This window comes from Sinocyclocheilus anshuiensis, unplaced genomic scaffold, assembly GCF_001515605.1.
Source record: "Sinocyclocheilus anshuiensis isolate Anshui unplaced genomic scaffold, SAMN03320099.WGS_v1.1 scaffold770, whole genome shotgun sequence".
NCBI lineage: Eukaryota > Metazoa > Chordata > Actinopteri > Cypriniformes > Cyprinidae > Sinocyclocheilus > Sinocyclocheilus anshuiensis.
In genome coordinates, this window is record NW_015544161.1 from 37,234 (window position 1) to 65,188 (window position 27,955).

At 35.0% G+C, this 27,955-nt stretch overlaps 6 protein-coding genes across 9 annotated transcripts; all 6 read right to left on the reverse strand.

The window, feature by feature from the left end:
- Window positions 1–3,082: 3,082 nt before the first annotated feature.
- LOC107695597 (RING finger protein 44-like) lies at window positions 3,083–4,279 on the reverse strand. Its single transcript, XM_016495597.1, has 4 exons — window positions 4,002–4,279; window positions 3,802–3,923; window positions 3,630–3,729; window positions 3,083–3,549 (listed from the first exon to the last, which is right to left on the reverse strand). Exons 1-4 carry the CDS (start codon window positions 4,038–4,040, stop codon window positions 3,490–3,492), a joined length of 321 nt encoding a protein of 106 aa, XP_016351083.1. The 5' UTR covers window positions 4,041–4,279; the 3' UTR covers window positions 3,083–3,489.
- Window positions 4,280–6,246: 1,967 nt separating this feature from the next.
- Window positions 6,247–12,956, reverse strand: LOC107695606 (E3 ubiquitin-protein ligase RNF6-like). 2 transcript variants are annotated; one of them, XM_016495606.1, is made up of 11 exons: window positions 12,847–12,956; window positions 12,228–12,465; window positions 12,051–12,105; window positions 10,566–11,070; window positions 9,872–10,017; window positions 9,723–9,797; window positions 9,497–9,620; window positions 7,673–7,782; window positions 7,473–7,594; window positions 7,301–7,400; window positions 6,247–7,220 (listed from the first exon to the last, which is right to left on the reverse strand). In XM_016495606.1, the coding sequence occupies exons 2-11, from the start codon at window positions 12,398–12,400 to the stop codon at window positions 7,161–7,163; spliced, it is 1,470 nt and encodes a 489-aa protein (XP_016351092.1). In that variant the 5' UTR covers window positions 12,401–12,465; window positions 12,847–12,956; the 3' UTR covers window positions 6,247–7,160. The 2 variants fall into 2 exon arrangements, with proteins under 2 accessions (XP_016351092.1, XP_016351093.1); XM_016495607.1 differs by lacking the exon at window positions 12,847–12,956 and adding an exon at window positions 12,603–12,823.
- Window positions 12,957–13,482: 526 nt separating this feature from the next.
- LOC107695598 (synaptonemal complex protein 3-like) lies at window positions 13,483–15,755 on the reverse strand. Its single transcript, XM_016495598.1, has 8 exons — window positions 15,587–15,755; window positions 15,203–15,281; window positions 15,084–15,118; window positions 14,815–14,932; window positions 14,622–14,721; window positions 14,302–14,400; window positions 14,101–14,205; window positions 13,483–13,622 (listed from the first exon to the last, which is right to left on the reverse strand). The coding sequence occupies exons 1-8, from the start codon at window positions 15,714–15,716 to the stop codon at window positions 13,569–13,571; spliced, it is 720 nt and encodes a 239-aa protein (XP_016351084.1). The 5' UTR covers window positions 15,717–15,755; the 3' UTR covers window positions 13,483–13,568.
- LOC107695593 (synaptonemal complex protein 3-like) lies at window positions 15,747–17,781 on the reverse strand (the record flags this gene model as incomplete). Its single annotated transcript, XM_016495594.1, has 7 exons — window positions 17,414–17,781; window positions 17,005–17,172; window positions 16,621–16,699; window positions 16,502–16,536; window positions 16,233–16,350; window positions 16,040–16,139; window positions 15,747–15,818 (listed from the first exon to the last, which is right to left on the reverse strand). Coding segments are annotated over exons 2-7 (534 nt in total), but the record flags the coding sequence as incomplete, so codon positions are not given.
- A 466-nt stretch (window positions 17,782–18,247) lies between these two features.
- Window positions 18,248–21,021, reverse strand: LOC107695600 (actin related protein 6). Its single transcript, XM_016495599.1, is given in 12 exon segments — window positions 18,248–18,552; window positions 18,636–18,774; window positions 18,861–18,941; window positions 19,154–19,229; window positions 19,380–19,458; window positions 19,688–19,786; window positions 19,879–19,935; window positions 20,020–20,155; window positions 20,239–20,362; window positions 20,432–20,500; window positions 20,581–20,698; window positions 20,796–21,021. Coding segments are annotated over 12 exon segments (1,176 nt in total). The 5' UTR covers window positions 20,864–21,021; the 3' UTR covers window positions 18,248–18,422.
- A 97-nt stretch (window positions 21,022–21,118) lies between these two features.
- On the reverse strand, window positions 21,119–27,861 carry LOC107695607 (G2 and S phase-expressed protein 1-like). Of its 3 annotated transcripts, none has more exons than XM_016495609.1 (13): window positions 27,685–27,861; window positions 27,365–27,419; window positions 27,083–27,140; window positions 26,485–26,569; window positions 25,834–26,385; window positions 25,592–25,753; window positions 24,846–24,987; window positions 24,127–24,525; window positions 22,936–23,005; window positions 22,649–22,861; window positions 22,228–22,513; window positions 22,029–22,142; window positions 21,119–21,449 (listed from the first exon to the last, which is right to left on the reverse strand). In XM_016495609.1, the coding sequence occupies exons 2-13, from the start codon at window positions 27,384–27,386 to the stop codon at window positions 21,354–21,356; spliced, it is 2,199 nt and encodes a 732-aa protein (XP_016351095.1). In that variant the 5' UTR covers window positions 27,387–27,419; window positions 27,685–27,861; the 3' UTR covers window positions 21,119–21,353. The 3 variants fall into 3 exon arrangements, with proteins under 3 accessions (XP_016351095.1, XP_016351094.1, XP_016351096.1); XM_016495608.1 differs by having other exon boundaries at window positions 27,365–27,422; XM_016495610.1 differs by having other exon boundaries at window positions 25,834–26,359; window positions 26,453–26,569; window positions 27,365–27,422.
- Between the last annotated feature and the right edge of the window lie 94 nt (window positions 27,862–27,955).

Consider the following 27,955-nt stretch of genomic DNA (forward strand, 5'->3'; position numbering starts at 1 on the left):
ACGAACCTGCGCTCAAAAACGCGTGCTTACGCCTCTCTTCCAGATGTGACATTTATAAATCGCAAATGATCTTGAAATTGTGCGCAGCTGACTGGTGTCAGATCTCCGCCATGTATACGCTCCCTAATTAATATTATTACCATATAAATGAGCTCACGCCAGTATCTGAATTTCTATGCTTGAGAATGACGAGCACAAAGAAAAAACAACTTTACTGAGTCTGAAATTGAGGTCCTGCTAGCGGAGGTAGAGGTTCGTGCGGCGACGCTTTTTATTTAATAACGCGTAATTATTCTGTGGACAAACAATGTGTGTGGTTATATTTTTTCTATTGACTTATCAAAATTACTACTTCTAGAAACAACAGAAATAACAATAATAATAATAATAATAATAATAATAATAATAATTATAAAACAATTAGTTTTCCAAAAGTAAGAATAAACTACGAATTCAAGTAACATTTTCAGTCATAAAAAGTGAGCCATCCTACTTTTAAAATCACTTGCTATGACAACTAATAAAAAGTTTAGTACCACGAAATTCTTGCAAAACTTTAGAAAACATTTACTGAAAGAACAATTGGACGTTTCATATCATAATAAAATTAATTATTACTCGATTATGGTCTCCGGTCTGAAAAACCTTGCATGTGATTTGGCATTTCTTTATATTTACACAGTTTACTAATGCTGCTCAAATGTGCCATTAATGTACTGAAACAAAAATATATATAGTGTATTTTAGACAAATATAACTGATGTAAATGACAAACAAAGTTTAAGGCCGATGTCTCTATTCATTTTCACAGAAGCAAAGCAGCAGATGTTATAAATAAAAAGTTAACAATGTTATTGAATACAATATATTAAAACCGTTATTGCACGACGTAGGCCTATTCTTTTAGGCTACAAAACAGTCGGAGATGCGTTTATGCATTTTTTGTTTTCTATTTTACGCATTAGTAGGCTATTAAATGACGACTTCGCAAGTTCTCTTGTAAAATAATAAAAAAAACAACAACATGGAATAAACTATACAGAAAGCGAACTCAACATTAGGCTACTAAAAAGGTCAGTTTAATCTCGCAAAAACTCCCGTTAATAAAAAAAAAATCTGACTACACTACACAATTAATCTCTTACACTGCATCTTTGTTGTTTATGAATTCGGTGCTTTCACGTACACCGCTTTAATTATTATTGCAGCTTAGATATTCAAATAGCTGCAGTACTCCGACTTTGCCACAATGAAAAGTGTGTACGCCTGCTCAGACCCTGACGTGGCGGTAAGTACTTTTCCACGTCAAAGACCGTTTTTATAAATATGAACGTTGCCGTGGATTTTATAAATGAGGCCCCTGGAGTGTAGGCCTATTGTACGCAGGTTGGTGGGCTGAGATCAGAGTAATCACTGGGAAATGGCCAACCCACTCCGAGCAGAGGTAGTGCAACTGTACAAAACGGAGTACGCTGCCCCCTTCTGCTTTGAAATGCCATGAAAACAACATTTACAAACCCCTCGTCATTTTCATGTAAACTTGAAATCAGAAATTAAAAGTTGTCCCGGGGTTTTAATCATAGTTACTATAAAGTTCTGAGTCAAATGACAAATTACGAAGTGTTTCTCAGTGTTTTTGTATATTGGTAAAAATGATGTATTTATTGTGAAATATAAATCTAAAACAAAAATCAATAAAAATAGAAATCTTAATTCTACTCAAGACTGAAAAAAATATGTACACACACATACGTGTATAGTATTATACAGTGTTGGGGAAAGTTACTTTTAAAAGTAATGCATTACAATATTGCGTTACTCCATAAAAAGCAACTAATTACGTTACTTAGTTCCTTTTTATGAAAAGTAATGCATTACGTTACTTTTGCATTACTTTTTAAATCTGGACATGACTTGCTTGTTTGTTTTTAAAATAAAAAAGTTATATTTTTGGCAAATATAAAAGCCTTTTCACACCAAAAGTGAAATGAATAAACCTCAGGCTGAAGGGAAAGTAAATTCACGTCCGTACAGTAGAATGCAGAAGAAGAAATTTCAACACACTTCAGCAATAAAAAAAAAGACACACAAATGTTTGTCTAGAGTAATTTGTGCTTATTAGCCTGATTGAACTGGATCATCGAAGGTCAGAAGCAAAGACATTGGTTAATAGAATGGGATTAAAAACATAAAGGATATTTGTGTTGTTTAACATTTAATTATTGCAGGTTCGCGTCATATTCTGAGTTGCATTATTTTTATTCATTTTGAGGAATACTGAATCTGTGGGTTTTTTTTTTGTGAGTGAGATGAATTAATGCATATTCATATTTATTTTAAAACTACCATAGCGTCTTCTGATTTCTCTCAACATGGGGACAGGAGACTTGTCAATCAATAAATTGGAAAAAAAAGTAACTTGCGTTACTTATTTGAAAAAGTAACTCGGTACTACATTAGTAAAAGTAATGCGTTACTTTACTAGTTACTGTAAAAAAGTAATTAGATTACGTAACTCGCGTTACTTGTAATGCGTTACCCCCAACACTGGTATTATATCAGTACAAGTTGAGCAAAAGATTGGTCTGATCTGCTGAGGCGTTACAAGTGTTTTTTTTTTAGCAAAAAAAAATCTTTTACAGAATTACCTCGAAAAATAAACCAAGTATTACTTGGTAGCACAGTATTCATTGGACTTAAAATTGACAACTAGCCCTGATCTGCCCAATATCGACTAGCTATATTAAGTCATAGTCTTCATTTATATTAAGAGAATGGACATTCAAGTATGAAAAAAATTCTGCCAATTCTGCACACATCTGTGACTCTAGGCATTAGAAATTCATAATCCTGTCTTCTGATTCTTCTGCTTGAAGTTGCTGTTTCTTGGACGGGAGTATCCGAAAAAAGCCGACTATTCCAGAGACAGACTGAGGGCTGTGTTTGCTAAGAATAAAGATGTGCGCGACCCCGAAAAGATCGAAGAGCTCATCAGCCGAGGAGAATTCGTGGTGAAAGAGCTCGAGGCCCTCTATTACCTCCGGAAGTACAGAGCCTTGAAGAAGCGATATTACGAAACAGAGTGAATAAAATCACATGCTACATGGCATGATGCCTGATATTTACATAAACAACAGTGATAGAATGACTGTAACAGCAACATATATATTTTTTGTCTCGGTTATAATAAAAATGGACAGAAAGTGTATATAAAGTGATTCTATTTGTAAGTCAGAAATTCAAGTTTAGCTATTGCTAACAGTGTCGTAACAGGTTTGTTGCCACTGGTGTGATACAGTCATGTCTGATAAATTTTAGAAGGATCTTTCTAAATAAAACAGTGCTTGGCAGTGCTTTATGCTGGTTCCAACCTTGGACGATATTTTGCATGTAAAATCATTTAATGACACACAAAATAAGACTGTTTAAAAATCTAACAGGGTCAAATGACCAGCTGTGAGGTAGATTCTGAGTCCTGAAGTTGTGAGCTCAAGAAAAACCACCACACTCTGATATATCCGCTCTGCAGATTGGACATGTGGCGTTCTCCTGTAAGAAACGCAGAAAATGATTAGCAAAATGCGACTGTGAAATGAATTATGGGATTGTGTTTTTAAAGCAAGCTAGACCTTTAGCCAGCGGTCGATGCATTTGACGTGGTAATCATGGAGACATGGAAGGATCCTGAGTCGTTCACCCGCCTTGTACTCACTGAAACAGATCTGGCAACTGTAAAGAGAGTATGATTTAAATATTGCATTATGGGAAATCTCTTTTGTTGCGTCCTCTTCTGTGACTTACTCTGTCTTTCCTGCGCTGTGTGCGGGATCGTATGTTTTCACGGGCAGCCGTTCGATCTTGGCCTTTGTCAGAGTGTTCTTGGCTACTACAGCACCTTGTTGCTCCTCGAATGCTAAGAGAGCCTGACAAAGCAACAGATAATATCAGAGTTACCAATTGTAATCAAGCATGTGATTTCTGTGAATTAGTATAAATCAAACCTCATAATTATTTCCCTGACTGTCATCAAACAAGTCCATCTGCAAGCGAGAAGCTTGTCTGCGCCGGGAATTGCGAGTTCTGTTGGTTTGATGGCGGCCCTGTTGTCTGCCTGTTCAATCAAAAAATTAAATATACATACATACATATATATACATATACATTCAGGGGCATTTCCTCCGAGGAGAAAAGGGAGGCAGTGCCTGCTCAAAATATTGGATGAGAACAAAAATGTATAGTACAAAAATGAAACAAAGCAAATGTTACAAAATATGACAAAAATTGTATAAATCCTAAATATCATATATATGTCCAACAGTGACACCAGCGGGTAAAATTACAGCGGGAGTCTGCATCTCTCTCGCCTCCCCTGAGCCCATTGAGTTTTAACAGACCCCCTAAAGTGTGCAGTGAGTTTGGTGGGAAGTAACTGAGAATGAATGGGGAAAGTCACATGAGAGGAGGCAATGCCTCCATCACGATATGATTTGATATGACTGGTTCATGTGATAAATCCCGCCTCTTGTGTTTGTGCACATTACGCGTTCGTGAATCAGTCTGAATGAACAATATGATGGAATTAATGGGAAGCCTTTATTAAATAGTAAGCAATTCACACACTTACGTCAAAATCAAGCTTCACATGGCCTGAAAACATTATCTTTTTTTTTTTTTGTGAGCAATCAGCTTGTTGAAATTAAAGGTACATCTCCACATTTGTGACCAATGTTTACCGAGCTCTGTTGACTGATTATCCAAAAATAAGTTTATTATAAAATTTAAAAAAAAAAAACAGCTGAACATCAGTTCATCAATAAAATATATAATTGTCTTAATAAAATATATTAAATTGTTTACTGCCTTGAGTTATTTTGGAATAAATGTAAAATGCTTAAAAACACTAAACTGCTGAGATTTATACTTGGTTTTAATAAATAGAATAGCCTATTAATTACATTGTTAATGTATAATAGATTTTTATTCTGATAGTGTAAGTAACGTTTATTTAACCAAGAAAATGTGACTGGGACATGAATTTACAATTAATAAAAAAAAAATAATAATAATAAGGACTTTGCATCATTTCAGAACACCACTGTTATATATGTAATATATATATAATGTAGTATATAATATTTACACGCTGTTGATCAAAGGTTTGGATTTGATAAGTTTTTTTTTAATAAAGAAATTAATACTTTTATTCAGCAGAGATGCAGCTGTGACAGAAAGACATTTATATTGTCAAAAAAGATTTTTATTTCAAATAAATGCTTTCTTTTATTCATCAAAGAATCCTGAATAAAAGTATTTCACAGTTTTTACAAAAATAACGAGCAGCGCAACTGTTCTCAATATTTATAATAAGAAATGTTTCTTTAATGATCATGTGACACTGAAGACTGGAGAAATGGCTGCTGAAAATTCAGCTTTGCATCACAGGAATAAATTACATATTACAATATATTCAAATAGAAAATAGTAATTTCAAATGTTAATAATATTTCACAATATTAAGTTTTTTACTGTATTTTTTATCAAATATATGCAGTCTTGGTGAGAATAAGAGACAATATATGTATATAATTTGTGATATTAAATAGAATATATAATATGTATTAATTTATTAGTTCTATGAAAATTATGAATATATTAATTTGTTTGTGAATTGTTTATAATTTATATTTTATACATAATTATGATTTTTATGCATTTTCGAAACTGATTAAAACCTGTTTTTCATTAAAATGAATGAAATCAAGACAGAATGAAATTATTTCTTGTGCTTATTAGCCTGATTGAACTGGATCATCGAAGGTCAGAAGCAAAGACATTGGTTAATAGAATGGGATTAAAAACATAAAGGATATTTGTGTTGTTTAACATTTAATTATTGCAGGTTCGCGTCATATTCTGAGTTGCATTATTTTTATTCATTTTGAGGAATACTGAATCTGTGGGTTTTTTTTTTGTGAGTGAGATGAATTAATGCATATTCATATTTATTTTAAAACTACCATAGCATCTTCTGATTTCTCTCAACATGGGGACAGGAGACTTGTCAATCAATAAATTGGAAAAAAAAGTAACTTGCGTTACTTATTTGAAAAAGTAACTCGTTACTACATTAGTAAAAGTAATGCGTTACTTTACTAGTTACTGTAAAAAAGTAATTAGATTACGTAACTCGCGTTACTTGTAATGCGTTACCCCCAACACTGGTATTATATCAGTACAAGTTGAGCAAAAGATTGGTCTGATCTGCTGAGGCGTTACAAGTGTTTTTTTTTTAGCAAAAAAAAATCTTTTACAGAATTACCTCGAAAAATAAACCAAGTATTACTTGGTAGCACAGTATTCATTGGACTTAAAATTGACAACTAGCCCTGATCTGCCCAATATCGACTAGCTATATTAAGTCATAGTCTTCATTTATATTAAGAGAATGGACATTCAAGTATGAAAAAAATTCTGCCAATTCTGCACACATCTGTGACTCTAGGCATTAGAAATTCATAATCCTGTCTTCTGATTCTTCTGCTTGAAGTTGCTGTTTCTTGGACGGGAGTATCCGAAAAAAGCCGACTATTCCAGAGACAGACTGAGGGCTGTGTTTGCTAAGAATAAAGATGTGCGCGACCCCGAAAAGATCGAAGAGCTCATCAGCCGAGGAGAATTCGTGGTGAAAGAGCTCGAGGCCCTCTATTACCTCCGGAAGTACAGAGCCTTGAAGAAGCGATATTACGAAACAGAGTGAATAAAATCACATGCTACATGGCATGATGCCTGATATTTACATAAACAACAGTGATAGAATGACTGTAACAGCAACATATATATTTTTTGTCTCGGTTATAATAAAAATGGACAGAAAGTGTATATAAAGTGATTCTATTTGTAAGTCAGAAATTCAAGTTTAGCTATTGCTAACAGTGTCGTAACAGGTTTGTTGCCACTGGTGTGATACAGTCATGTCTGATAAATTTTAGAAGGATCTTTCTAAATAAAACAGTGCTTGGCAGTGCTTTATGCTGGTTCCAACCTTGGACGATATTTTGCATGTAAAATCATTTAATGACACACAAAATAAGACTGTTTAAAAATCTAACAGGGTCAAATGACCAGCTGTGAGGTAGATTCTGAGTCCTGAAGTTGTGAGCTCAAGAAAAACCACCACACTCTGATATATCCGCTCTGCAGATTGGACATGTGGCGTTCTCCTGTAAGAAACGCAGAAAATGATTAGCAAAATGCGACTGTGAAATGAATTATGGGATTGTGTTTTTAAAGCAAGCTAGACCTTTAGCCAGCGGTCGATGCATTTGACGTGGTAATCATGGAGACATGGAAGGATCCTGAGTCGTTCACCCGCCTTGTACTCACTGAAACAGATCTGGCAACTGTAAAGAGAGTATGATTTAAATATTGCATTATGGGAAATCTCTTTTGTTGCGTCCTCTTCTGTGACTTACTCTGTCTTTCCTGCGCTGTGTGCGGGATCGTATGTTTTCACGGGCAGCCGTTCGATCTTGGCCTTTGTCAGAGTGTTCTTGGCTACTACAGCACCTTGTTGCTCCTCGAATGCTAAGAGAGCCTGACAAAGCAACAGATAATATCAGAGTTACCAATTGTAATCAAGCATGTGATTTCTGTGAATTAGTATAAATCAAACCTCATAATTATTTCCCTGACTGTCATCAAACAAGTCCATCTGCAAGCGAGAAGCTTGTCTGCGCCGGGAATTGCGAGTTCTGTTGGTTTGATGGCGGCCCTGTTGTCTGCCTGTTCAATCAAAAAATTAAATATACATACATACATATATATACATATACATTCAGGGGCATTTCCTCCGAGGAGAAAAGGGAGGCAGTGCCTGCTCAAAATATTGGATGAGAACAAAAATGTATAGTACAAAAATGAAACAAAGCAAATGTTACAAAATATGACAAAAATTGTATAAATCCTAAATATCATATATATGTCCAACAGTGACACCAGCGGGTAAAATTACAGCGGGAGTCTGCATCTCTCTCGCCTCCCCTGAGCCCATTGAGTTTTAACAGACCCCCTAAAGTGTGCAGTGAGTTTGGTGGGAAGTAACTGAGAATGAATGGGGAAAGTCACATGAGAGGAGGCAATGCCTCCATCACGATATGATTTGATATGACTGGTTCATGTGATAAATCCCGCCTCTTGTGTTTGTGCACATTACGCGTTCGTGAATCAGTCTGAATGAACAATATGATGGAATTAATGGGAAGCCTTTATTAAATAGTAAGCAATTCACACACTTACGTCAAAATCAAGCTTCACATGGCCTGAAAACATTATCTTTTTTTTTTTTTGTGAGCAATCAGCTTGTTGAAATTAAAGGTACATCTCCACATTTGTGACCAATGTTTACCGAGCTCTGTTGACTGATTATCCAAAAATAAGTTTATTATAAAATTTAAAAAAAAAAAACAGCTGAACATCAGTTCATCAATAAAATATATAATTGTCTTAATAAAATATATTAAATTGTTTACTGCCTTGAGTTATTTTGGAATAAATGTAAAATGCTTAAAAACACTAAACTGCTGAGATTTATACTTGGTTTTAATAAATAGAATAGCCTATTAATTACATTGTTAATGTATAATAGATTTTTATTCTGATAGTGTAAGTAACGTTTATTTAACCAAGAAAATGTGACTGGGACATGAATTTACAATTAATAAAAAAAAAATAATAATAATAAGGACTTTGCATCATTTCAGAACACCACTGTTATATATGTAATATATATATAATGTAGTATATAATATTTACACGCTGTTGATCAAAGGTTTGGATTTGATAAGTTTTTTTTTAATAAAGAAATTAATACTTTTATTCAGCAGAGATGCAGCTGTGACAGAAAGACATTTATATTGTCAAAAAAGATTTTTATTTCAAATAAATGCTTTCTTTTATTCATCAAAGAATCCTGAATAAAAGTATTTCACAGTTTTTACAAAAATAACGAGCAGCGCAACTGTTCTCAATATTTATAATAAGAAATGTTTCTTTAATGATCATGTGACACTGAAGACTGGAGAAATGGCTGCTGAAAATTCAGCTTTGCATCACAGGAATAAATTACATATTACAATATATTCAAATAGAAAATAGTAATTTCAAATGTTAATAATATTTCACAATATTAAGTTTTTTACTGTATTTTTTATCAAATATATGCAGTCTTGGTGAGAATAAGAGACAATATATGTATATAATTTGTGATATTAAATAGAATATATAATATGTATTAATTTATTAGTTCTATGAAAATTATGAATATATTAATTTGTTTGTGAATTGTTTATAATTTATATTTTATACATAATTATGATTTTTATGCATTTTCGAAACTGATTAAAACCTGTTTTTCATTAAAATGAATGAAATCAAGACAGAATGAAATTATTTCTGTTTCTGTTGAGCTGTTATATTTGGCTCATGTATGGTGACTTACGGGGTTGCTCTCCAAAGATGACCTGCTGCAGCTCTGAAAGCTCAGAGGATCCACGTGAGAATGATGCAGAGGTGATCATTGAGGCCCAAGGAGAGATCCAGCCCAATCCAACATACGGATCAACCTGCACGAAACCATCACTTTTTGTTGGCGTATGATCAAAGCACCATCATTCAGAGCTCCAAAGAAAAACAGCAATAAGAATAAAGCAAAAACCCAAACTGACCATGTGGTTGTCTCTGTTTGACGATCTGCTCTGTAGCCTCTGCTGCTCCATTCGCTCCTCCAAATCAAACTGTTCCTGCAAACACCAGAATAACAGAGTTAGTCACTTTTCTATTGCTCCTCAATAAGGATCAGGAGAGCGAGTTGTACCTGAAGGCTTCTGGCATACGCTTCATCCTCAGCCATATGAACGGAGTGGACCATGCTCTCAACATCATCAGCATCATCCTCAATGATGACAATGTTTTCTGGTATCTGACATACAGGTGAACGCACTGGTTCTTGCATTCTCTTTGCTATAAACAAACGAAGCAAAAAAAAAAATTATAGAAAAAACATTGAGCAATATCCTCCTGACATTTAAAGACATTCACTCAAAAATGAAATGTACTAAAAATGTACTCACTCTAAGGCCATCCAAGATGCAGATGAGTTTGTTTCTTCATCAGAACAGATTTGGAGAAATTTTATGGATAGAGGACTCGTAATTTAGCCGTAAACGCCAGTTAAAATATAAAACACCTCAAATGATGGATTTGTTTATTACAAATGCACAGCTTTTCATTCCACAATACGTTAATTGATGGACTGGAGTCGTGTGGATTATTGTGATGTTTTTATCATCTGTTTGGACTCCCATTCTGACGGCACCCATTCACTGCACAGGATCCTGAGCAACTGATGAACTAAGCAAATGATCTAATGCTAAATTTCTACAAATCTGTTCTGATGAAGAAACAAACTCATCTACAACTTGAAAGGTTTGAGTGCGAGTACATTTTCAGCAAATTTTCATTTTTGGGTGAACTATTCTTTTAAATGTGTGGACCCTGGTTATCCGTACCTGCATCCAGCAGTGAAGCTTCATACTCTATTGCGTTTAAAGGAGAGTGTGCTGATGTACTTTTAGAGGCTTTAGATCTGGTCTTGCTATAGATGGTCTTTTTGGACCTCTGTTCCCTTCCATTGCTGGTGTTCAGTGTCTTTTGCTTAGAGGTGTGACCCATCACTAGCAGCTCATTTAAATATGCCGGATCACTACTTTGATCCAGTGCACACGTGGAAGACCCAGCTGAGGACGAGGGCTTGGAAGATGCAGAAACACGAGAAGCATAGGAGGTTGCTGGACGTGGAGACTCCAACCATTTAAAATTGGAGGATAAAAGAGACGAGGCCGTTACAAATCTGTTTGCTCCTGTAACTGCAGAGTGTCCACGTAGCGTGCTTGCATTTGAGTCCTCCAGCCTGCGCCGCTTCATCGTTCTCTGGGAGCTTGGAGTGGTGCTGAGGTATCCTAGAATGTGTTCTCGTCCTTCCCATTTGCTTCCATCTGAACAGGATGATGTTGCCTTAACCAAGCATAAAAAAAGCATTAAAATATTTATGAATAACAATTCCAAAAAGACAGAATTTCTTCTGAATGCAGTACTAGAATTGGCATACTATGGCATGCAGTTAGCATAATGTTTACTAATTCTTTAAAAAAAATAGTACGTGAAACAGTACTGTAGTATTATGTACTTCTAATGACATAATTTCAATTTGCAGCCATTACATTGTTTACATATTGCATGTGTAATTAAGCAGAATAACAAAATAATGAAAACTAATCCAACAAAATAAAAATGCTATTTTGCATTTTTAATTGTAAATTATTCTTTAATTTATAAACAAACAGTTAACTGTATTTTAAATCATACATAAAATGATTATTTTGCATCTTTAATTGTAAAATAATTTTGCTAAATTGTATAAATAAATGGTTATTTTGCATTTTATATAATATATAAAATTATTTCGCATTTTTAAGTGTAATTTGTTTTTAATTTGATAAATAAAGAATATTTTGCATTTTTGTAATACTTAAAATTATTATTTAGCATTCTTAACTTTAAAATAATTGTGGTAAATGGTTATTTTATATAATATATTTTTTATTTTATATAATATTTTATTATAAAATACATAAAAATGATTGTTTAGCAACTTTCATCGCAAAATATATATTTTTGCATCTTTAATGGAAAAAAATCTTACATTTGAGAAATAAATGGTTATTTGGCATATTATATAATATATAAAAATCGTTGTTTTTCATTTCATAATACTTCATTATTTCTTGTCAGCACTGGAAATGAAAGGTCAAGCCCACTGCATTGTGGGTAACAGTATTCCACAGCATGCTTTGCTGCTTACTACACATTTTAGGAAATGTAGCCAGAAAACCAAGTATTTGCGCACACAGAGAATTCTTGTAATGTGAATACTCCAAGCATAATACAAAAATAGAGCTGTATCATAGTATAGCATTCTGCCCTTTTACTCATACCACATTTCTGTTGTCATCTTTCTGGGAATGTTGTTTTCTTCTGTGAGTCAGGGGGCTGTAAAGTGAGGACAGATTCTTGTCATTGCTCTCATTATTATGAATCGTCTATTACATTGCAAAAAAATAATAATAATAATTAATATAATTTTTTTTTTTTTTTTACAAAAGAAACGCTACCTTGGGGTCTCGGGAACAAAAGTGGAGAATTCATTTGAGTGTCCACGGTCTTCAAACAGGAGGTCACTGTCATTTAATAGACAGGCATTATTCAGGGAGTCCGGAGTGTCGGGCTTCATCCGGGGACTGTACAGAGGACTGCCGGGTTCTGAGATCTCCTGGATGTCATCCATCTCTCTGATTATGGCTTAATGTATATATACTTTGGCTACAGCTGACAGACTGTGTGCTGATGAGTCTGGGAAGGAAAAAACAACGCAGGAAGATACTTAAAAGCCTCTTAAAACGCATTAAGACTATGAGGCTACATAATTACGCTCCCTTTTAAATGTAAATATTTTAAACTTCATATCTTGGTGATATGTTGAAACGTACAGTCTTCTGCTAGTGAAACAATGTAAATGATATTCGCTGACAGGCATTCCTCCGCGTGTTTGTGATAACAACAGTACTGAGGAGTGAAACTGATCTGTGATCGGTTGGATTCGACGTTTAACGTTAATCGAAGAAGCTGGTAACCGGTTAGCAAGCTACATTACATTAAGATCGCCTATATGGCCATAGTTTACAAAAACAACGTGTTTTTATTGCGAAATTAAAATATGTTAACGTTACCCACCATCTTTACGAAACACCACTACGAAAAGCAAAAATCTTCGCTTAGATACCGCATCGGCGAATAGCGAAGTCACAATGGAAAACACCGCCTCAGAACTTTGGTTTTCTTCCGGTTACACCACTTCCGGCACATGGATAGTTGGGTTTGAATTTAAAGGACCCTGACATTTAACATTTTTTACTTACCCTCATATTTCAGCCATATATTGTTCAAATGTTATATATATATATATATATATATATATTATTTTTTCTTAACACACACATATATATCATATATTCTTAAAACACACACACACATATAGTGACTTTTTGTGCATGTCCGTCAGCTTGCACAAAATGTTAATGTACTCATAAATTTATTTAGCAGATAAACATATTTAAAATTTACAGTCTGTAAATATTGATGACTCATCTTGAACTACACAGATTTACTCTCTCTATATTGAGAAAAAAGTGCTTTGGTATGTCCAAACTGTTTCAACAACATGCCTCAAAAAAGAAAAGAAAAGAAAAGAAAATTGATTATATGGGATCTTTAATCTTGACACTGGAAAAAATAATTTACATATTATTATACAATTATTAATTAAAATGAACAAAGTGATGTAAAAAAAAAATAAAATACAGACCTTCTACATAAATTTTCAATAAAACAAACCTTCCTTTTAGAACATAAGGTTAAGTCTTCTACAATGGCGACATAAGAACAGAAAGATGTTTTCAGAACAGCATGGAATGGAGGGACTTCCGAACAGTGGCCATCTCCTGTTGTTGCTGTAAAAATAAAATAAAACGTGCAATTATCATGATTATCACCATTCTTACATAAATTATTACATTGATCTGAATATACAATCTGTGTAAAATGGTTTTATTAACTATTTACAGAAATTCTGTCAGTTTTTTTTTTCATAAATGGGCTCTAACAACTAAACCAAGCCTGTCTTGAAAATGTAGCATTCCTCACATTTCACACTGAAAGGCTATTTAAAGCAGACCTTTGTAATACCCAGAGTCTAAACCAGGGGTGCCCAAACTCGGTCCTGGAGGGCCGGTGTCCTGAAGAGTTTAGCTCCAACCCCAATTAAACACACCTGAACCAGCTAATCAAGCTCTTACTAGGCATACTAGAAACTTGAAGGCAGGTGTGTTGAGGCAAGTTGGAGCTAAACTCTGCAGGACACCGGCCCTCCAGGACCGAGTTTGGGCACCCCTGGTCTAAACTGTGAAATCTTTTTGTTAAAGCACTCACTGTGTCCATCATTATCTTCTTCTGCAGCAGGGTCATCTCCTTTCTCAGCTCCATCTGGGTGCCCTGCAGGAAGGCTTCATGGCTTTTCTCCATCTCCTCCATGTTCTGCACACAAATTAAAGACCTCACTCGGTCAGCCAAATGATGAAAAAAGGTCTTGGTTCAATTTCAATTAATTAAAGTGATGACGGCATCTGTGACCTTGACAAACTGCTCATACAGGTCTTTGATGGTTTTCATTTTCTGGTTTTGCACAACCCTCGCCTGCTGGAAGAGCTTCTGCTGCTGGCGAAACAAGATCTGTGAAAACAGAAATTAGGGAGTTCAAAGGCCATGAGTGAGACGTTTACGTCAAATATCTCTAAATGGCTGCTAGATATCCCAGAAAGTTGCATTATATTTTTCACAAGACCATTAATCCTCATAACGTTTCCTTTCCCTTAATGTGATGCCGTGCCCCAAAAGGACATGTTTCAACTTTTACAACTTCTTGGCTACATTTTTATATGTCTGGCACTTACATTCAGTTTCTCCTCCTGCTCCTCAGATTTCTGAACATCGGTCCCCCAGTGCTGAAGCACAGAGAGAACTTGCTGAGAATAATCTTGTGTCAGCGTTTGCCTGCAAAAAATACAAAACATTTATGTTTTTGAACATCAAAGCAGGAGTGAATAAAGAAGAACGTGTCATTTTCCATACAGTGCATTGATTCACCTCTGATTTTGCTGGGATTTCCACATTTGCTCCAGTTTCTGAGTGCTGCCCTTTAGGGAGTTTTTGGTGAGAACCTCCAAGCGTTTCCTTTTGGTCTGCATGGCTTTGCTGATGTCCGCTAAATGGCCATTCAGGCATGTTTATGAGTATAAAACAGCATTTAACAGCCGGCGATATTCATTTAGCAAACATTTAGGGACCTTTATTCAGAAATATAGGCTAATATTATTTTATTATCACTGGAAGCATCAGATATGAGCTTCACTTACCACCAAATCTTTCCAGCATAGTTTGAACCTCATTCCTGGGATAAAGGACAACAAACGATTTCTCGATTCAGAGAAAGGGCTTCATAACTTTGGCCAGGTGTATATATCTCAGTACTTACCCCACGCCTGCATTAAGGTTATCATCATCAAATGTATCTGCAGATCTTTTCTTGATCAGCTTGTCAGTGATTGGAGTTTCTAATGTAATATAACAAAATGAGAACAACATACAAACAAGCTTCACAGCTACACCACTTGTTATATGTATATATAGACTTATTAAATAATTCATATTAAATTGCAAATTATATACTTATATCATTTCAATATAATTCTTTAATATTATTATATCTCTTTTATTACCGTTAATAAATTCACATATTTCTAATTGCCTTGAAATACCATGTATATCTATCTCATGGTATAACCTCTACTGCCATCACTTTACTATGGTACCACCAATTATCTTTTTGTAACGGGTATGATAGAATACACAGGCATACCATCTCTCGTATCATCGTCAGATCCACTTCCTTTCTTTTCCTCCAGAGTGTCGAAGCCAAAGGCTTTCAGGTCTGTGGCGCTGTCAGTGTGTTTGGTCTTCTTGTTCTGTTTTTTCCCGGAAGCTGCCATAGTCTCACTGTATGAAGTGTATTTTGCTGTAGTCTGGTCTATTTTCTGGTTTTGCACAACCCTCGCCTGCTGGAAGAGCTTCTGCTGCTGCCGAAACAAATTCTGTGAAAACAGAAATTAGGAAGTTCAAAGGCAAAGTGTGAGACGTTTATGGCAAATATCTCTAAATGGCTGCTAGATATCCCAGAAAGTTGCATTATATTTTTCACAAGACCATTAATCCTCATAACGTTTCCTTTCCCTTAATGTGATGCCGTGCCCCAAAAGGACATGTTTCAACTTTTACAACTTCTTGGCTACATTTTTATATGTCTGGCACTTACATTCAGTTTCTCCTCCTGCTCCTCAGATTTCTGAACATCGGTCCCCCAGTGCTGAAGCACAGAGAGAACTTGCTGAGAATAATCTTGTGTCAGCGTTTGCCTGCAAAAAATACAAAACATTTATGTTTTTGAACATCAAAGCAGGAGTGAATAAAGAAGAACGTGTCATTTTCCATACAGTGCATTGATTCACCTCTGATTTTGCTGGGATTTCCACATTTGCTCCAGTTTCTGAGTGCTGCCCTTTAGGGAGTTTTTGGTGAGAACCTCCAAGCGTTTCCTTTTGGTCTGCATGGCTTTGCTGATGTCCGCTAAATGGCCATTCAGGCATGTTTATGAGTATAAAACAGCATTTAACAGCCGGCGATATTCATTTAGCAAACATTTAGGGACCTTTATTCAGAAATATAGGCTAATATTATTTTATTATCACTGGAAGCATCAGATATGAGCTTCACTTACCACCAAATCTTTCCAGCATAGTTTGAACCTCATTCCTGGGATAAAGGACAACAAACGATTTCTCGATTCAGAGAAAGGGCTTCATAACTTTGGCCAGGTGTATATATCTCAGTACTTACCCCACGCCTGCATTAAGGTTATCATCATCAAATGTATCTGCAGATCTTTTCTTGATCAGCTTGTCAGTGATTGGAGTTTCTAATGTAATATAACAAAATGAGAACAACATACAAACAAGCTTCACAGCTACACCACTTGTTATATGTATATATAGACTTATTAAATAATTCATATTAAATTGCAAATTATATACTTATATCATTTCAATATAATTCTTTAATATTATTATATCTCTTTTATTACCGTTAATAAATTCACATATTTCTAATTGCCTTGAAATACCATGTATATCTATCTCATGGTATAACCTCTACTGCCATCACTTTACTATGGTACCACCAATTATCTTTTTGTAACGGGTATGATAGAATACACAGGCATACCATCTCTCGTATCATCGTCAGATCCACTTCCTTTCTTTTCCTCCAGAGTGTCGAAGCCAAAGGCTTTCAGGTCTGTGGCGCTGTCAGTGTGTTTGGTCTTCTTGTTCTGTTTTTTCCCGGAAGCTGCCATAGTCTCACTGTATGAAGTGTATTTTGCTGTAGTCTGGTCTATTTAAATACAAGCAGCAACAAAATACAAACTCCAACTTGTCAAATTAAATAATTATTCAGAAGAATGAAAAACTGACATTCTTGTAACGTCTCATCAATCATGATTTCAGCTTATTTTTAATGAATTAAATTATTTGAAAACGATTTAAACAAGATACCATCTTATATAAAACGATTTTTATTCACAAAAAAGCTACTTTATAAATTCTCCACAGAATCATCTGTAACGTTAACTTACCTGACGAGTGTGTGATCTCTCTATAACCAATCACGGCAGTCTAGAAAACGATCCAAAATGTATTTACTTCCACTACTGTATGTTATTACGCTGCAAGTATTTAGAGAAATTATTATAAAATACTGTAATTTATTTAAACCAACAAGAATGTTTGATGAGTTTGAACTCCCGTCTCTCAAGCGATTTCCCGCTGTTTTTATTTTGAGCGCGAGGATGATTTACCGCGCGCAACTCACGTGCCTCATATTAATGATCAAAGAGGCACTTCATAATATAAAATATTAGGCTAGTCAAGTCTTTAACGTAAACATATATGTGACCCTGGACCACAAAACCAGTCATAAGGGTCTTTTTTATTTTAAATAATTCTGAATAAATAAGCTTTCCATTGATGTATGGTTTGTTAGGATGGGACAATACTTGGCTGAGATACAACTATTTGAAAATCTAGAATCTGAGGGTGCAAAAAAAACCTAAATACTGAGAAAATCACCTTTAAAGTTGTCCAAATGAAGTTCTTAGCAATGCATATTACTAATCAAAAATTAAGTCTTAATATATTTACAGTAGGAAATTTACAAAATATCTTCATGGAACATGATCTTTACTTAATATCCTAATGATTTTTGGCATAAAAAAAAATCAATCATTTTGACCCATACAATGTATTTTTGGCTATTGCTACAAATATACCCCAGTGACTTAAGACTGCTTTTGTGGTCCAGGGTCACATATTATTTATCATATAATCAACTGGATTCAGTAAAAAAATACAACAGTAAATAAAAATACGTTTGTTTCTCCAGTTCACATCTTAATATAATATATACAAAAAGTTCTTTAAAAAAAGGCTGAAAACAACGAAATTATTACATTTAAAGTCAAAAGGCCTATTGACTTGAGTAATATTGAGTGTAATATATAGTACGCCAATGTACAGCTTAGTTTTCATACAAAACATGTGCAGTGTTCAATTTTTCTGTACAAAATGACAGACAATTCGTATGCATCAAATATCAAACTTCTCCTCGCACACATAATGTCCATTTTCCTCATAATCCTCTCGTGTGACCACCATCTCTTCAAAGTCAGGGTTTTCAGCCAATAACTTTCCTCCTTCCCATGGGTAACAAATAGGACTGGGAAGAAAAGACAGATATTCAGTCTACATAGTTAACAAAATTTGAATGTCAATCATTCTTTCGGAACCCTCAAAACATACTTCTGTGGCAGAACGACAGAAACTTGATACTCCACAGGAGCGAGTGCCCGGACTTCTGTGTAAACCCGATCTCTGAATCCAGGGAACAAGGTGTTGCCGCCAGTAAGAACAATGTTCTTGTAGAAGTGGGGCTGCATCTCTGGAAATAAAAAGAGCCTTATATTAGAGTACTTTTAATGTTTTAACATTTTAAACCACACATACATCTAATGAGACTCAACCTACCTTCCGGCATGTTGTTAATGGAGTTGACCAAAGCCTCAGGTATGCCCATCTCCTATATCAATGTTTAAAACAGTTGTGCTGCTAAATATTTTACTGGAAACCGCGATACATTTTTTCAGAAAACTTTGATGAACAGGAAGTTCAAAAGAACAGCATTTATTTGAAATAGAAATGTTTTGTAAAATTCTAAATGTTTTTGATCAGTTTTATGCATCCTTGCTGAATAAAAGTATTACTTTTGTGTGCTTGTGGGTGTATATGTATATACGCACAACAATCCAGTTGATACAAACTTACTGTGCAATCTCCATGTCCTTGTAGAAACTCCGCAGTTTTATATTTGCCAGTAAAATTCATCTCCTCTCTAGGCTACAGCACATAAAGAAAAACAAATTGCTGGATAAGTAAAAAAGCAAGTACTGTTTCAATTTTTTATAGTATGCCATTTTCGAACCATGACATAATTCTTACAAAAATAAGGCGCAGCATTTTCGAACTGTTATACACTAAATTGCTTACCTTGCAAAATCCCTTTTTGATAGAGCTGAAATCCGGCAGCACATAGTCTCTCATAACTGTATTATCCTCACCTTTCAATCTGTGAAATCACCAGAATGAAATATACTATACACTATCCAAAAGATTTTTGAATTAAATTTATATAAGGAAGTTCAAAAGAACAGCATTTATTTGAAATAGAAATGTTTTGTAAAATTCTAAATGTTTTTGATCAGTTTTATGCATCCTTGCTGAATAAAAGTATTACTTTTGTGTGCTTGTGGGTGTATATGTATATACGCACAACAATCCAGTTGATACAAACTTACTGTGCAATCTCCATGTCCTTGTAGAAATCTTGTGACACATAACACACATCTTCCTTGACCTGATTGATCACATAAGTCTCATCCATCACATGCAGCTGCCTTTAAGACAAAATTGTCACAAGCTCAAGGAGAAATCTGCTGTAAGGAAGAACTGACAAAGAATATACTTACTTAAATGGAGCAAAGCCTACCTGTATGAAATGATCTCCTTCAGATGGTTGGTGAGAAGCTTTCCTCCAACATTTATCCTAGGAAGTGCAAAGAGATTTATAAAAAGATCTTCAGCGCTTATAGAACTTTATAGAATTATATTAGGCTAATTAGCAGCTCACCTGCAAATGCCCTCTTTCATCTTTCTTCCCCTGCAATAAGGAACAATGTGTGTGAAGGAGAAGCTGCTGTCCACCACAATGCAACACAGCTCAGAGTTGTTCTCATGGAAGTATCGATGAGCACTCAAAGATCCAGCTGAAAAATGAAATGAAATCATCAGATTTATAGAATAAATACTTATAGAATCCTATGGCTGAATCCTAGTACACTAAACATACCATTAATTCTGAGTGCTGACTGGAACTGATATTCTTCAAATAGAATCTCATTCATAGTATCTTGAATTGAGCTGAAGTTGAAGTACGGTTCTGTTATCACAATGTTGGTATCCGCAAAGTCCACCTGCAAACAGGCTGAATATCTCATACTGTACATTCATAAAACGTGATATGTTTGTAATTATTCAAGTACCTTAAACATATCTTTTCCAAACAGATGATCCCAGACTTTGCGCTGCACATCCCAGTTTACAAGATACCCCTGACATAGACGCAAAAGAGATTAAGTAAGTCGCTTTATACAGCATGCAGTGAAGTTTATAATTCATATCGAGGCCATACCTTTTGAAACGGGAGGATATAGAAGAGTCCGGACGGGTCTTTGATTTCATCCAACTGATTGGCAGTGAATGTTTTCAGCCTAGAGGTCTTCGAACGGAATTGGCAATTTGGGATAACGCTACTGGAAAATAATATTCTGCATTTAGCTCAATATAACGACCATAAAATAATTTTGAACAATAAGGGAAGACATAATAAAAAGACCGTAACGTTACCTGACTTTCTCATGACTGTACCCGATTTTAGCGAAGTTCGCACCATTGTCTAAGACAAGCGTTGACATTTTTACATCACAATTTAAGATGCACAAATATATTAAGGTAAATTATCAAGCAAAGTGCATTTTTAATTTAGTGGTCGAAGTAAACATCGAATTTGCTAAACGATGCTGCCGCTCTTTGGGCGTCTTCTTCTATACTTCAGATGCCAAGTCTGAAAACAGTAAATACATAGCGCCCCCTACTGTATAGGAGGAGGTTTGTGTGTGATATATTTCTTAAAATGTTACCAAAAAAACAAAAGTAATGGCTGATGTTGTAAATGTAACATTTATTTTGTACGTTTTGGGAGAAATACAACAACTTTCATTTTAAAAATACTGCAAATCACCATAATTACAATCACGAAGGACAGACAACACAAATAAAAGCACAAAGGCTAATAAAGCACAGCAGCATCATCCATGCTCCCTCTTGAAATGAATTTCAACAGTATGAAACGCTCCAGTTAATTCTTTTTTCTTGGCACAGTTCACAGTAAATTTTGCAGGTCCTCTAAAAAGACAAGTCGATCAGTGGAGCCGCATTCTCAGCATTTTCGTTCTTGTCCTCTGGACTCCACTTTATAAGAGGTGAACTCAGGTCAATTAACTACAGGAAAAGAGTGTCAATAATTACAAACCAATTGAAATAAACAGTATAAGTACTTGAATGAAGAAATATGAGTATGTACATTACCGTAAAAAAAAAAGAAAAAAAGATATTACTACCTTTATTCACCAAGGACACATTAAACTGATTAAAAGTGACATTTATAATGTTCTAAGTAACATATTTCTTTCAAATAAATGCTGTTTTTTACACTTCCTATTCATCTAAGGATCCTGAAAAAAAAAACACGCATCTCGGTTTCCAGAAAAATATAAAGCAGCACAACTGTTCAATATTGTTAATAAAAAGAAATGCAGCATATTAGAAGGATTTCTGAAGGCTCATATGACACTGAAGACTGCAGTAATTAATTAATAATTTGTATTTAAAAATAAATACAAATAGAAAACATTTTAAATTGCAATAATAATTTACAATATTATTGTTTTTGCTGCTCTTTGATCAAATAAATGCAGCCTTGGTGAGCATAAGAGACTTATTTAAAAACATTAAAATCTTTCCGACCCCAACCTTTTGAACGGTAGTGTTTATATATATATATAAAATCTTTCGTCTCACCTGTCCTCCCCAGGGCTTTCCAGAGGTTTTGATCAGGCCTGGGGTATTGGAGAGATCAATTAGCATCTTTTCTGTCAGCTGAAGTGCTGGTGCAGGTGCGTCCACAAGCAAAACCTACAATTGTAACATTTTCAGATCTGTTGACGTTTTCTTCTAATGCATGTCATTTAAAAATCACTTCAAATAGAGTTTATTTCACCTCTTTAACTTCCTTTTTCTCTGTGTTCTGCAGGTGTTTTTGGGTGTCCACTGTGCTTGGAAGAGTTGGGGGTTTGATGTCGACTTCAAGAGGCTCTGGATCACATGAAGGCGGCTCAGAGGGATTCTCCACAGCTGCTGGCTCACAGGGAGGAGGTTCCTCAGGCTCATCCTCCATATTAAAGACCAGGGAGCAGGGCTGGAGGTCAGCTGGAGGGCAGGTCTCCTCACTGGTCACTAAAATTCGCTTATCTTCCTGATTCTCACTTTCTTTCATGTTTTCAGGGCTGTACAAATAAAGTTCGACTTAGATTTATACATATAAAGAGATTGTGATAAGCTGTAGAACAATGGAGATAATTTGTTGCACTATTAAGTTCCTTAAAAACTCAAAGAATTAGTTTTAGGGGCAAAATTAGCACCTTGAATGAGTGGCCGTTTGGCTGGAGGCCGATGAGTGCTCTGTGACCTGGGAAGGTTTACTCAGACGTGTCACACTCTTGGGTGTGAGTGCAGGGATGCCAGAGATCCGCCGGTTGACTGGAGTGGGAAGAGCTGAGGGTCTCCGCAGTTTACTGCCCATAGCTGAGGGCGTCAGGAGGCCAACTGGAGGACCGACTAGATGATCAGGAATACTGCAAAGACATGTCAAAGTTAAGACAATCCTTCAAAAGAAATGAAAGGTTATGAGAATACATGACAATATTACCTCTCCACACTGCATGCAGACAATAATCTCTTTGGTTTCATGATACGAGGGACGTCAGGCGAGGAGGAAACTATAAAATCAACAGAAGTTAGTATGGCTTAATAATACAGTAATGTCCTGGTTAAATCTCCCGAAAACATGTTCAAGTCACATTTCACCCCAAAATCAAAATAAAAGAATTAGTGCAGTAAATTCTGTATTTCTGCAAAAATGTATTCCTCTTTGTAGGACCATTCAGATTTTCAAAAAAATTATTTAAAATTTTAGTTTTAGGTTGTTTTTTTGCATTACTGTAATAGTCATTTAAATCAGAGTAAATATAAGGTGTTGCAACAAATACTACCATGATAGAATATTTAAATTATATTATTTATTGTTACATAAATTATGCTAAATATAGAAATATCAAAACTAAATATTATGCTATATTTTGTAATAATATAAAATAATATATTTTATATTAAAGACTGTATGCTGTATTACGCAAGTAAAATAATTAAGAGTTTTAAGAATTAATTACAATTATTAATTGTGTACATATATATATATAAGTGTGTATATATATATATATATATATATATATATATACACTTAGTATTTATATAGTATTTATTTTAAAATATTTTCCCCGAATTTATATATTTTTTCCTTATGATAAAGATAATTTGTAGAAACCAATGTCTACCATGAAAAAAAAAAATCAAAGAAAAAAAATCTGTCCCACTTTATATTAAGTGGCCTTAACTACTATGTACTTACATCAAAAAATAAGTACAATGTACTGATTGTGTTCATATTGTATTGCAAAACACTTTTGCTGCTATTGAGGTGGGAAACGGGTAAGGTTAGGGACAGGTTTGGTGGTATGGGTAGATTTAAGGGTGGGTTAAGTTGTAAAGGATGGTCAACAGTGTAATTATAAATGTAATTACAGATGTAATTACAAGCAGATATTTTTCAAATATAAGTACAATGTAAATACATGTACGTACACAATAAGTGCATTGTACCAAATGATTCATTTAAATATAAGTACATAGTAGTTACGGCCACTTAATATAAAGTGGGACCAAAAAATCTTAAGAGGCTTCATTTCCCATATGCTAAATATGTATAATTTTTTCTTAACAGGTTTAGTGAGATTCATCCTAGCAATTCCTATTAATTAACATGACTATGTTTTTTTCTCACCCTCTGATTTGCGAACTCCTTTCAGGTAGTTTGTGGGTGTTTTCACCACTGGGACCTTGAGTTTGGGGTTTCCTCTAAGAGCACTACCCATCTTAGCAGCAGATGCAGGGATGCTGGATGTAGAGGCGGTCTTTTCACCTCTATTTTTTGCTGGGGTCTGAAGCTGTGGAGGTGGTAATGGGTCTGTTTTTTTAATGGGTGTAGCTCTAACAGGTCTGGGAAGGAGTTCAGATGTCCTCCTCCTCTGTGTAGAGATGGAGGTCCGTCTGCTGACGGGGGGCTCTGGGTTTCTGGTAACAACAGAGGATTTGCGGCTAGAACTTGGCAACCTGCTCATGCTGCTGCGTGAACGAGCACCGATGCTGTTAGTGCTGGAGTTTAGGGAGGAATTAAGTTTGGCTGGTGAGAGGAGGAGTTGAGATATGTTAACTTAACCAGCAGATGGCAGTAGATACCCAACAATCTTTCAGGTACATCACTTGCATTTTAAAGTCAAAATGAAATCAAAATCAACACCATTTACTTTTTAAATACATGTTTATGGTCTTGTAAACAATTAATAATAGCCGATATCCATAAAAACTGAAACCTAAAAAAATAAAAATTAAATACACAAAACAAATACGTTTAAATGTGGATTTAGGCATCACAACATTATAAGGTACAGTATAAAAAATTAATTTTTAGTGTTATTTGATGATAAAGGTATGAAGGGTCACCTTTACTTCCTGGAGAGATAGTTAGACTAGAATTGATGCTGGACACAGATGAGGAAGAGGATGAAGTGTTTCTTCTCCTGTCTACAACTCTTGAGTTCTGAAGGGAAGGAGCTTTAAGAACAGCTGGAGCTCGCAATTCTGTCTAAATGATATAGAAAAATGTTTAAATACATAAAAAAGGTTTATCTGTAATATCAACCATGTCATACATCCTCTTATTTTGGTAGTACACTAAATGACAAAATAAGTCTACTGTACATTGTAATAACAACCTACACAACAGTTTGAAAGTTTGGGGTCAGTACATTTAAAAAAAAAAAAAGAAATAAATTTTATTCAACAAGGATGTATTAAATTGATCAAAACGGAGAGAAAAACATTAATACAACAAAAATTCAGTTTTTCAAATAAATGTTGTTCTTTTGAACTATCTATTAATCAAAGTCTATCACAGTTTCTACAATTTGAACTGTTCTCAGAAATGTTTCTTGAGCAGCAAATCAGCATATTAGAATGATTTCTGAATGATCATGTGAGACACTAAAGACTGGAGTAAAGGTGGCTGAAAATTCAGCTTTGCCATCACAGGAATAAATCACATTTAAAATATATTAGAAAACTTTTTTTTTTTTAAATTGCAATATTATTTCACAACAATACTGTTTTTTGTATTATCAACAGTTATATAACTGTATAATCAAAGGTTTTTAAAGAAAATAAGATACAACAGTGGCAGCTCCTTTTACCTTGTTCCGGGCCGGAATGCTGCTTCTTCCTGGCAAACTACTGTTAAAGGAAGAATCACTGACATCAGAAGCAACACTGGTGTTATCGGAGAGAAGGTCTTCAGAAGAACCAGCTCTACTTGTGTTTCTACTGCTGGGACTGCGCTTTAGCCTAAAATTACCCTGAAAAACATTGATACACCCAAAGTAAATCTTAATGTTAAACACTAACAATCTAAATAAATAGAGGGAAGTGCTCATACTTTGCTGGGAGGATGAAGCCTAGTTTTAGTAGCCGCTGGCAGTTTGGTGCTGGAGGAAAGTCGTGAGTTCCCTTGTGCTGTGGGTTTGCTGGGTAACACCCCACTACTAGCCATAAGGGCTTTGCCTCTAGTTGCCATCTTAGGCTGTGTCACAGCAGGCCTGACTGGACTTGATGTACTGAGACGTGGTTTACCAAACCCAGCCGTCCCGTTAGACTTCAGCATACGCTTCTGAATGGCAGGTGGAAGCTGCTTCATCGGGCTGTCCTGCACAAGAAAGGTTTCTCTTTTGATGGGACTCAGAACATCAGCTGGCTTGCTAAACATGTTCAGTTTGAATGTGGTGTCCTCCTCAAACGTCTCGGTCTCCTCGGCTTGGCTTGAGGAAACAACGCTGCTCTCAGCTACAGAATCTGTGACCGTTTGCTCGAGGTGGCTGGCGAGTAGCTGAGCTTCTTTGCAGATTTCATCAAACTTCTCTCCTGTAAGCGGACTCCAGCTGGGCTCTTCTCCCAGAGACGGGCCGCTGCTTATACTGTCCGTCACATGAATCTCCACTCCATGAGAAATGCATTTCTCTTTATGACTGATTGGACAGCTGGGCTCTTCTCCCAGAGACAGGCCGCTGCTTATACTGTCCTTCACATGAATCTCCACTCCATGAGAAATGCATTTCTCTTTATGACTGATTGGACCCATGAAAACCTCATCCTCAACCTCGTAATCTCCTTTGAAGCTATGAGGGAACATTTCCACATGATGTTTATCATCATAAAATATTAAATCAACATTATAATTCACATTGTATAATGCAGATTAAAGGAATAATAAGCAAAAAATTTAAATTCTTTCATAATTTACTCACTCTCATGTCATTCCAAACCAAACCATTTAACCAAATTAAATCTGTTCATCATATAAAAATGAAATTGATTTATTTTGATATTTTAAGTACTCATTTTAACTTTAGATCAAGTCTTAGTCATTTTGTTATGTGCTTTTGTCATTTTTATTAGTTTTATTTATTGTTTATAGTTCTGTTTAGCTTTAATTTTATTTTAGTAACTGTAGCACTGATTGTAGTCAGTTCAGTTTTTTAAGTTTAATTTTCGGGTTTTAAGTTTGGTTTTTCATCAATATTTATATTTGATTTCATTTCAGCTTTTTTTCAATCAACAAAAATGATTTTTAATAGGTTTAGTCAACAATAACAACACTGCCTTGAACATATTGAACATTTAAAACAAACCTTTCAGGTGACAATGAAACATCAAAGTCAAATTTCTCCTCAGCCAGTGAAACAAAATCTAGAAGTAAAAAAAAAAGAAATCAGTTTATTTTCTGTGTTGTTACAGTACACTTCTACACAATTAAAACTGTTGTTGGTGATTTGGACATGTACCGTGTTAGTGTTTTTACCATGGTTAACCATGGTATTACTATCTGCTAGAATCACTGTACCATGGTACCACTGCAGTAATTTTTGTAAGGGTAGTTTAGAGATATTGTGATTAGATAAAAAGATGATTACCACTGTGAGTGAGAGATGCCATCTTCAGCCAGGAAAACAAATGGAGGCCAAAGTCCTGCTAACATCAGTTCACAGTTAATGTGGTTCCCCCTTTTGATTACTACACGTTTGAGACATCAGCAAGTACATTTAACCCAAATTTAGTTTAAAATACTCGAATAAAACTAACGATTCTCGAAAAGAGCATTTTTAGTCTAATAGCCAACATATACATAATACAAGTCATGGAGCTCATACATTCATACGGTTTACTCAACGATCATATTCTTATTTGATCTTAAAACAGACTATAAACATTTAATACAACCAAAAATACTTACTGTTTGTTAGACAAAGCTCTCGGGTGCTATTTATTAATCGCAGTGTTGAATGTTCACAATAAATAACACGCACTAGCGATCTGTTTCCACATTTCAAATTTCGTGGTCAGTCTGCTTTCGAAGATCACGTGACACAAATGCTGCGACAGGATTGGTGGAGCAAGTTTCCGGAACGCAGCAATCGTCATGTTGACGTTGCGCAGAAAAAAATAAATAAAAAGAGCATAAAAAAAAAATAAAAATAAAATAAAAATAAAACGACCATTAATAT

Bases quoted from the DNA above. Each gene is read 5' to 3' on its own strand.
- LOC107695606 (XM_016495606.1), bottom strand. From the start codon at position 12,400: ATGGATGACATCCAGGAGATCTCAGAACCCGGCAGTCCTCTGTACAGT. The intron at 7,783-9,496 runs GTAAGTCACCAT...TTGATTGAACAG, and splicing joins CATCTTTGGAGAGCAACCCC to GCAGACAACAGGGCCGCCAT. The intron at 7,401-7,472 runs GTAAGTCACAGA...CTCTCTTTACAG, and splicing joins CACAGCGCAGGAAAGACAGA to TTGCCAGATCTGTTTCAGTG.
- LOC107695597 (XM_016495597.1), bottom strand. From the start codon at position 4,040: ATGGACTTGTTTGATGACAGTCAGGGAAATAATTATGAG. The intron at 3,730-3,801 runs GTAAGTCACAGA...CTCTCTTTACAG, and splicing joins CACAGCGCAGGAAAGACAGA to TTGCCAGATCTGTTTCAGTG. The intron at 3,550-3,629 runs GTCTAGCTTGCT...CGTTTCTTACAG, and splicing joins GCATCGACCGCTGGCTAAAG to GAGAACGCCACATGTCCAAT.
- LOC107695598 (XM_016495598.1), bottom strand. From the start codon at position 15,716: ATGGCAGCTTCCGGGAAAAAACAGAACAAGAAGACCAAACACACTGAC. The intron at 14,401-14,621 runs GTAAGTGCCAGA...CTGTTTTCACAG, and splicing joins AGCAGGAGGAGAAACTGAAT to ATCTTGTTTCGCCAGCAGCA. The intron at 13,623-14,100 runs GTGAGTGCTTTA...TTATTTTTACAG, and splicing joins AGAAGATAATGATGGACACA to CAACAACAGGAGATGGCCAC.
- LOC107695607 (XM_016495610.1), bottom strand. From the start codon at position 27,386: ATGGCATCTCTCACTCACAGTG. The intron at 23,006-24,126 runs GTGAGAAAAAAA...TTGATTTTATAG, and splicing joins AGGAGTTCGCAAATCAGAGG to TTTCCTCCTCGCCTGACGTC. The intron at 22,514-22,648 runs GTGCTAATTTTG...TTATTTGTACAG, and splicing joins CAAACGGCCACTCATTCAAG to CCCTGAAAACATGAAAGAAA.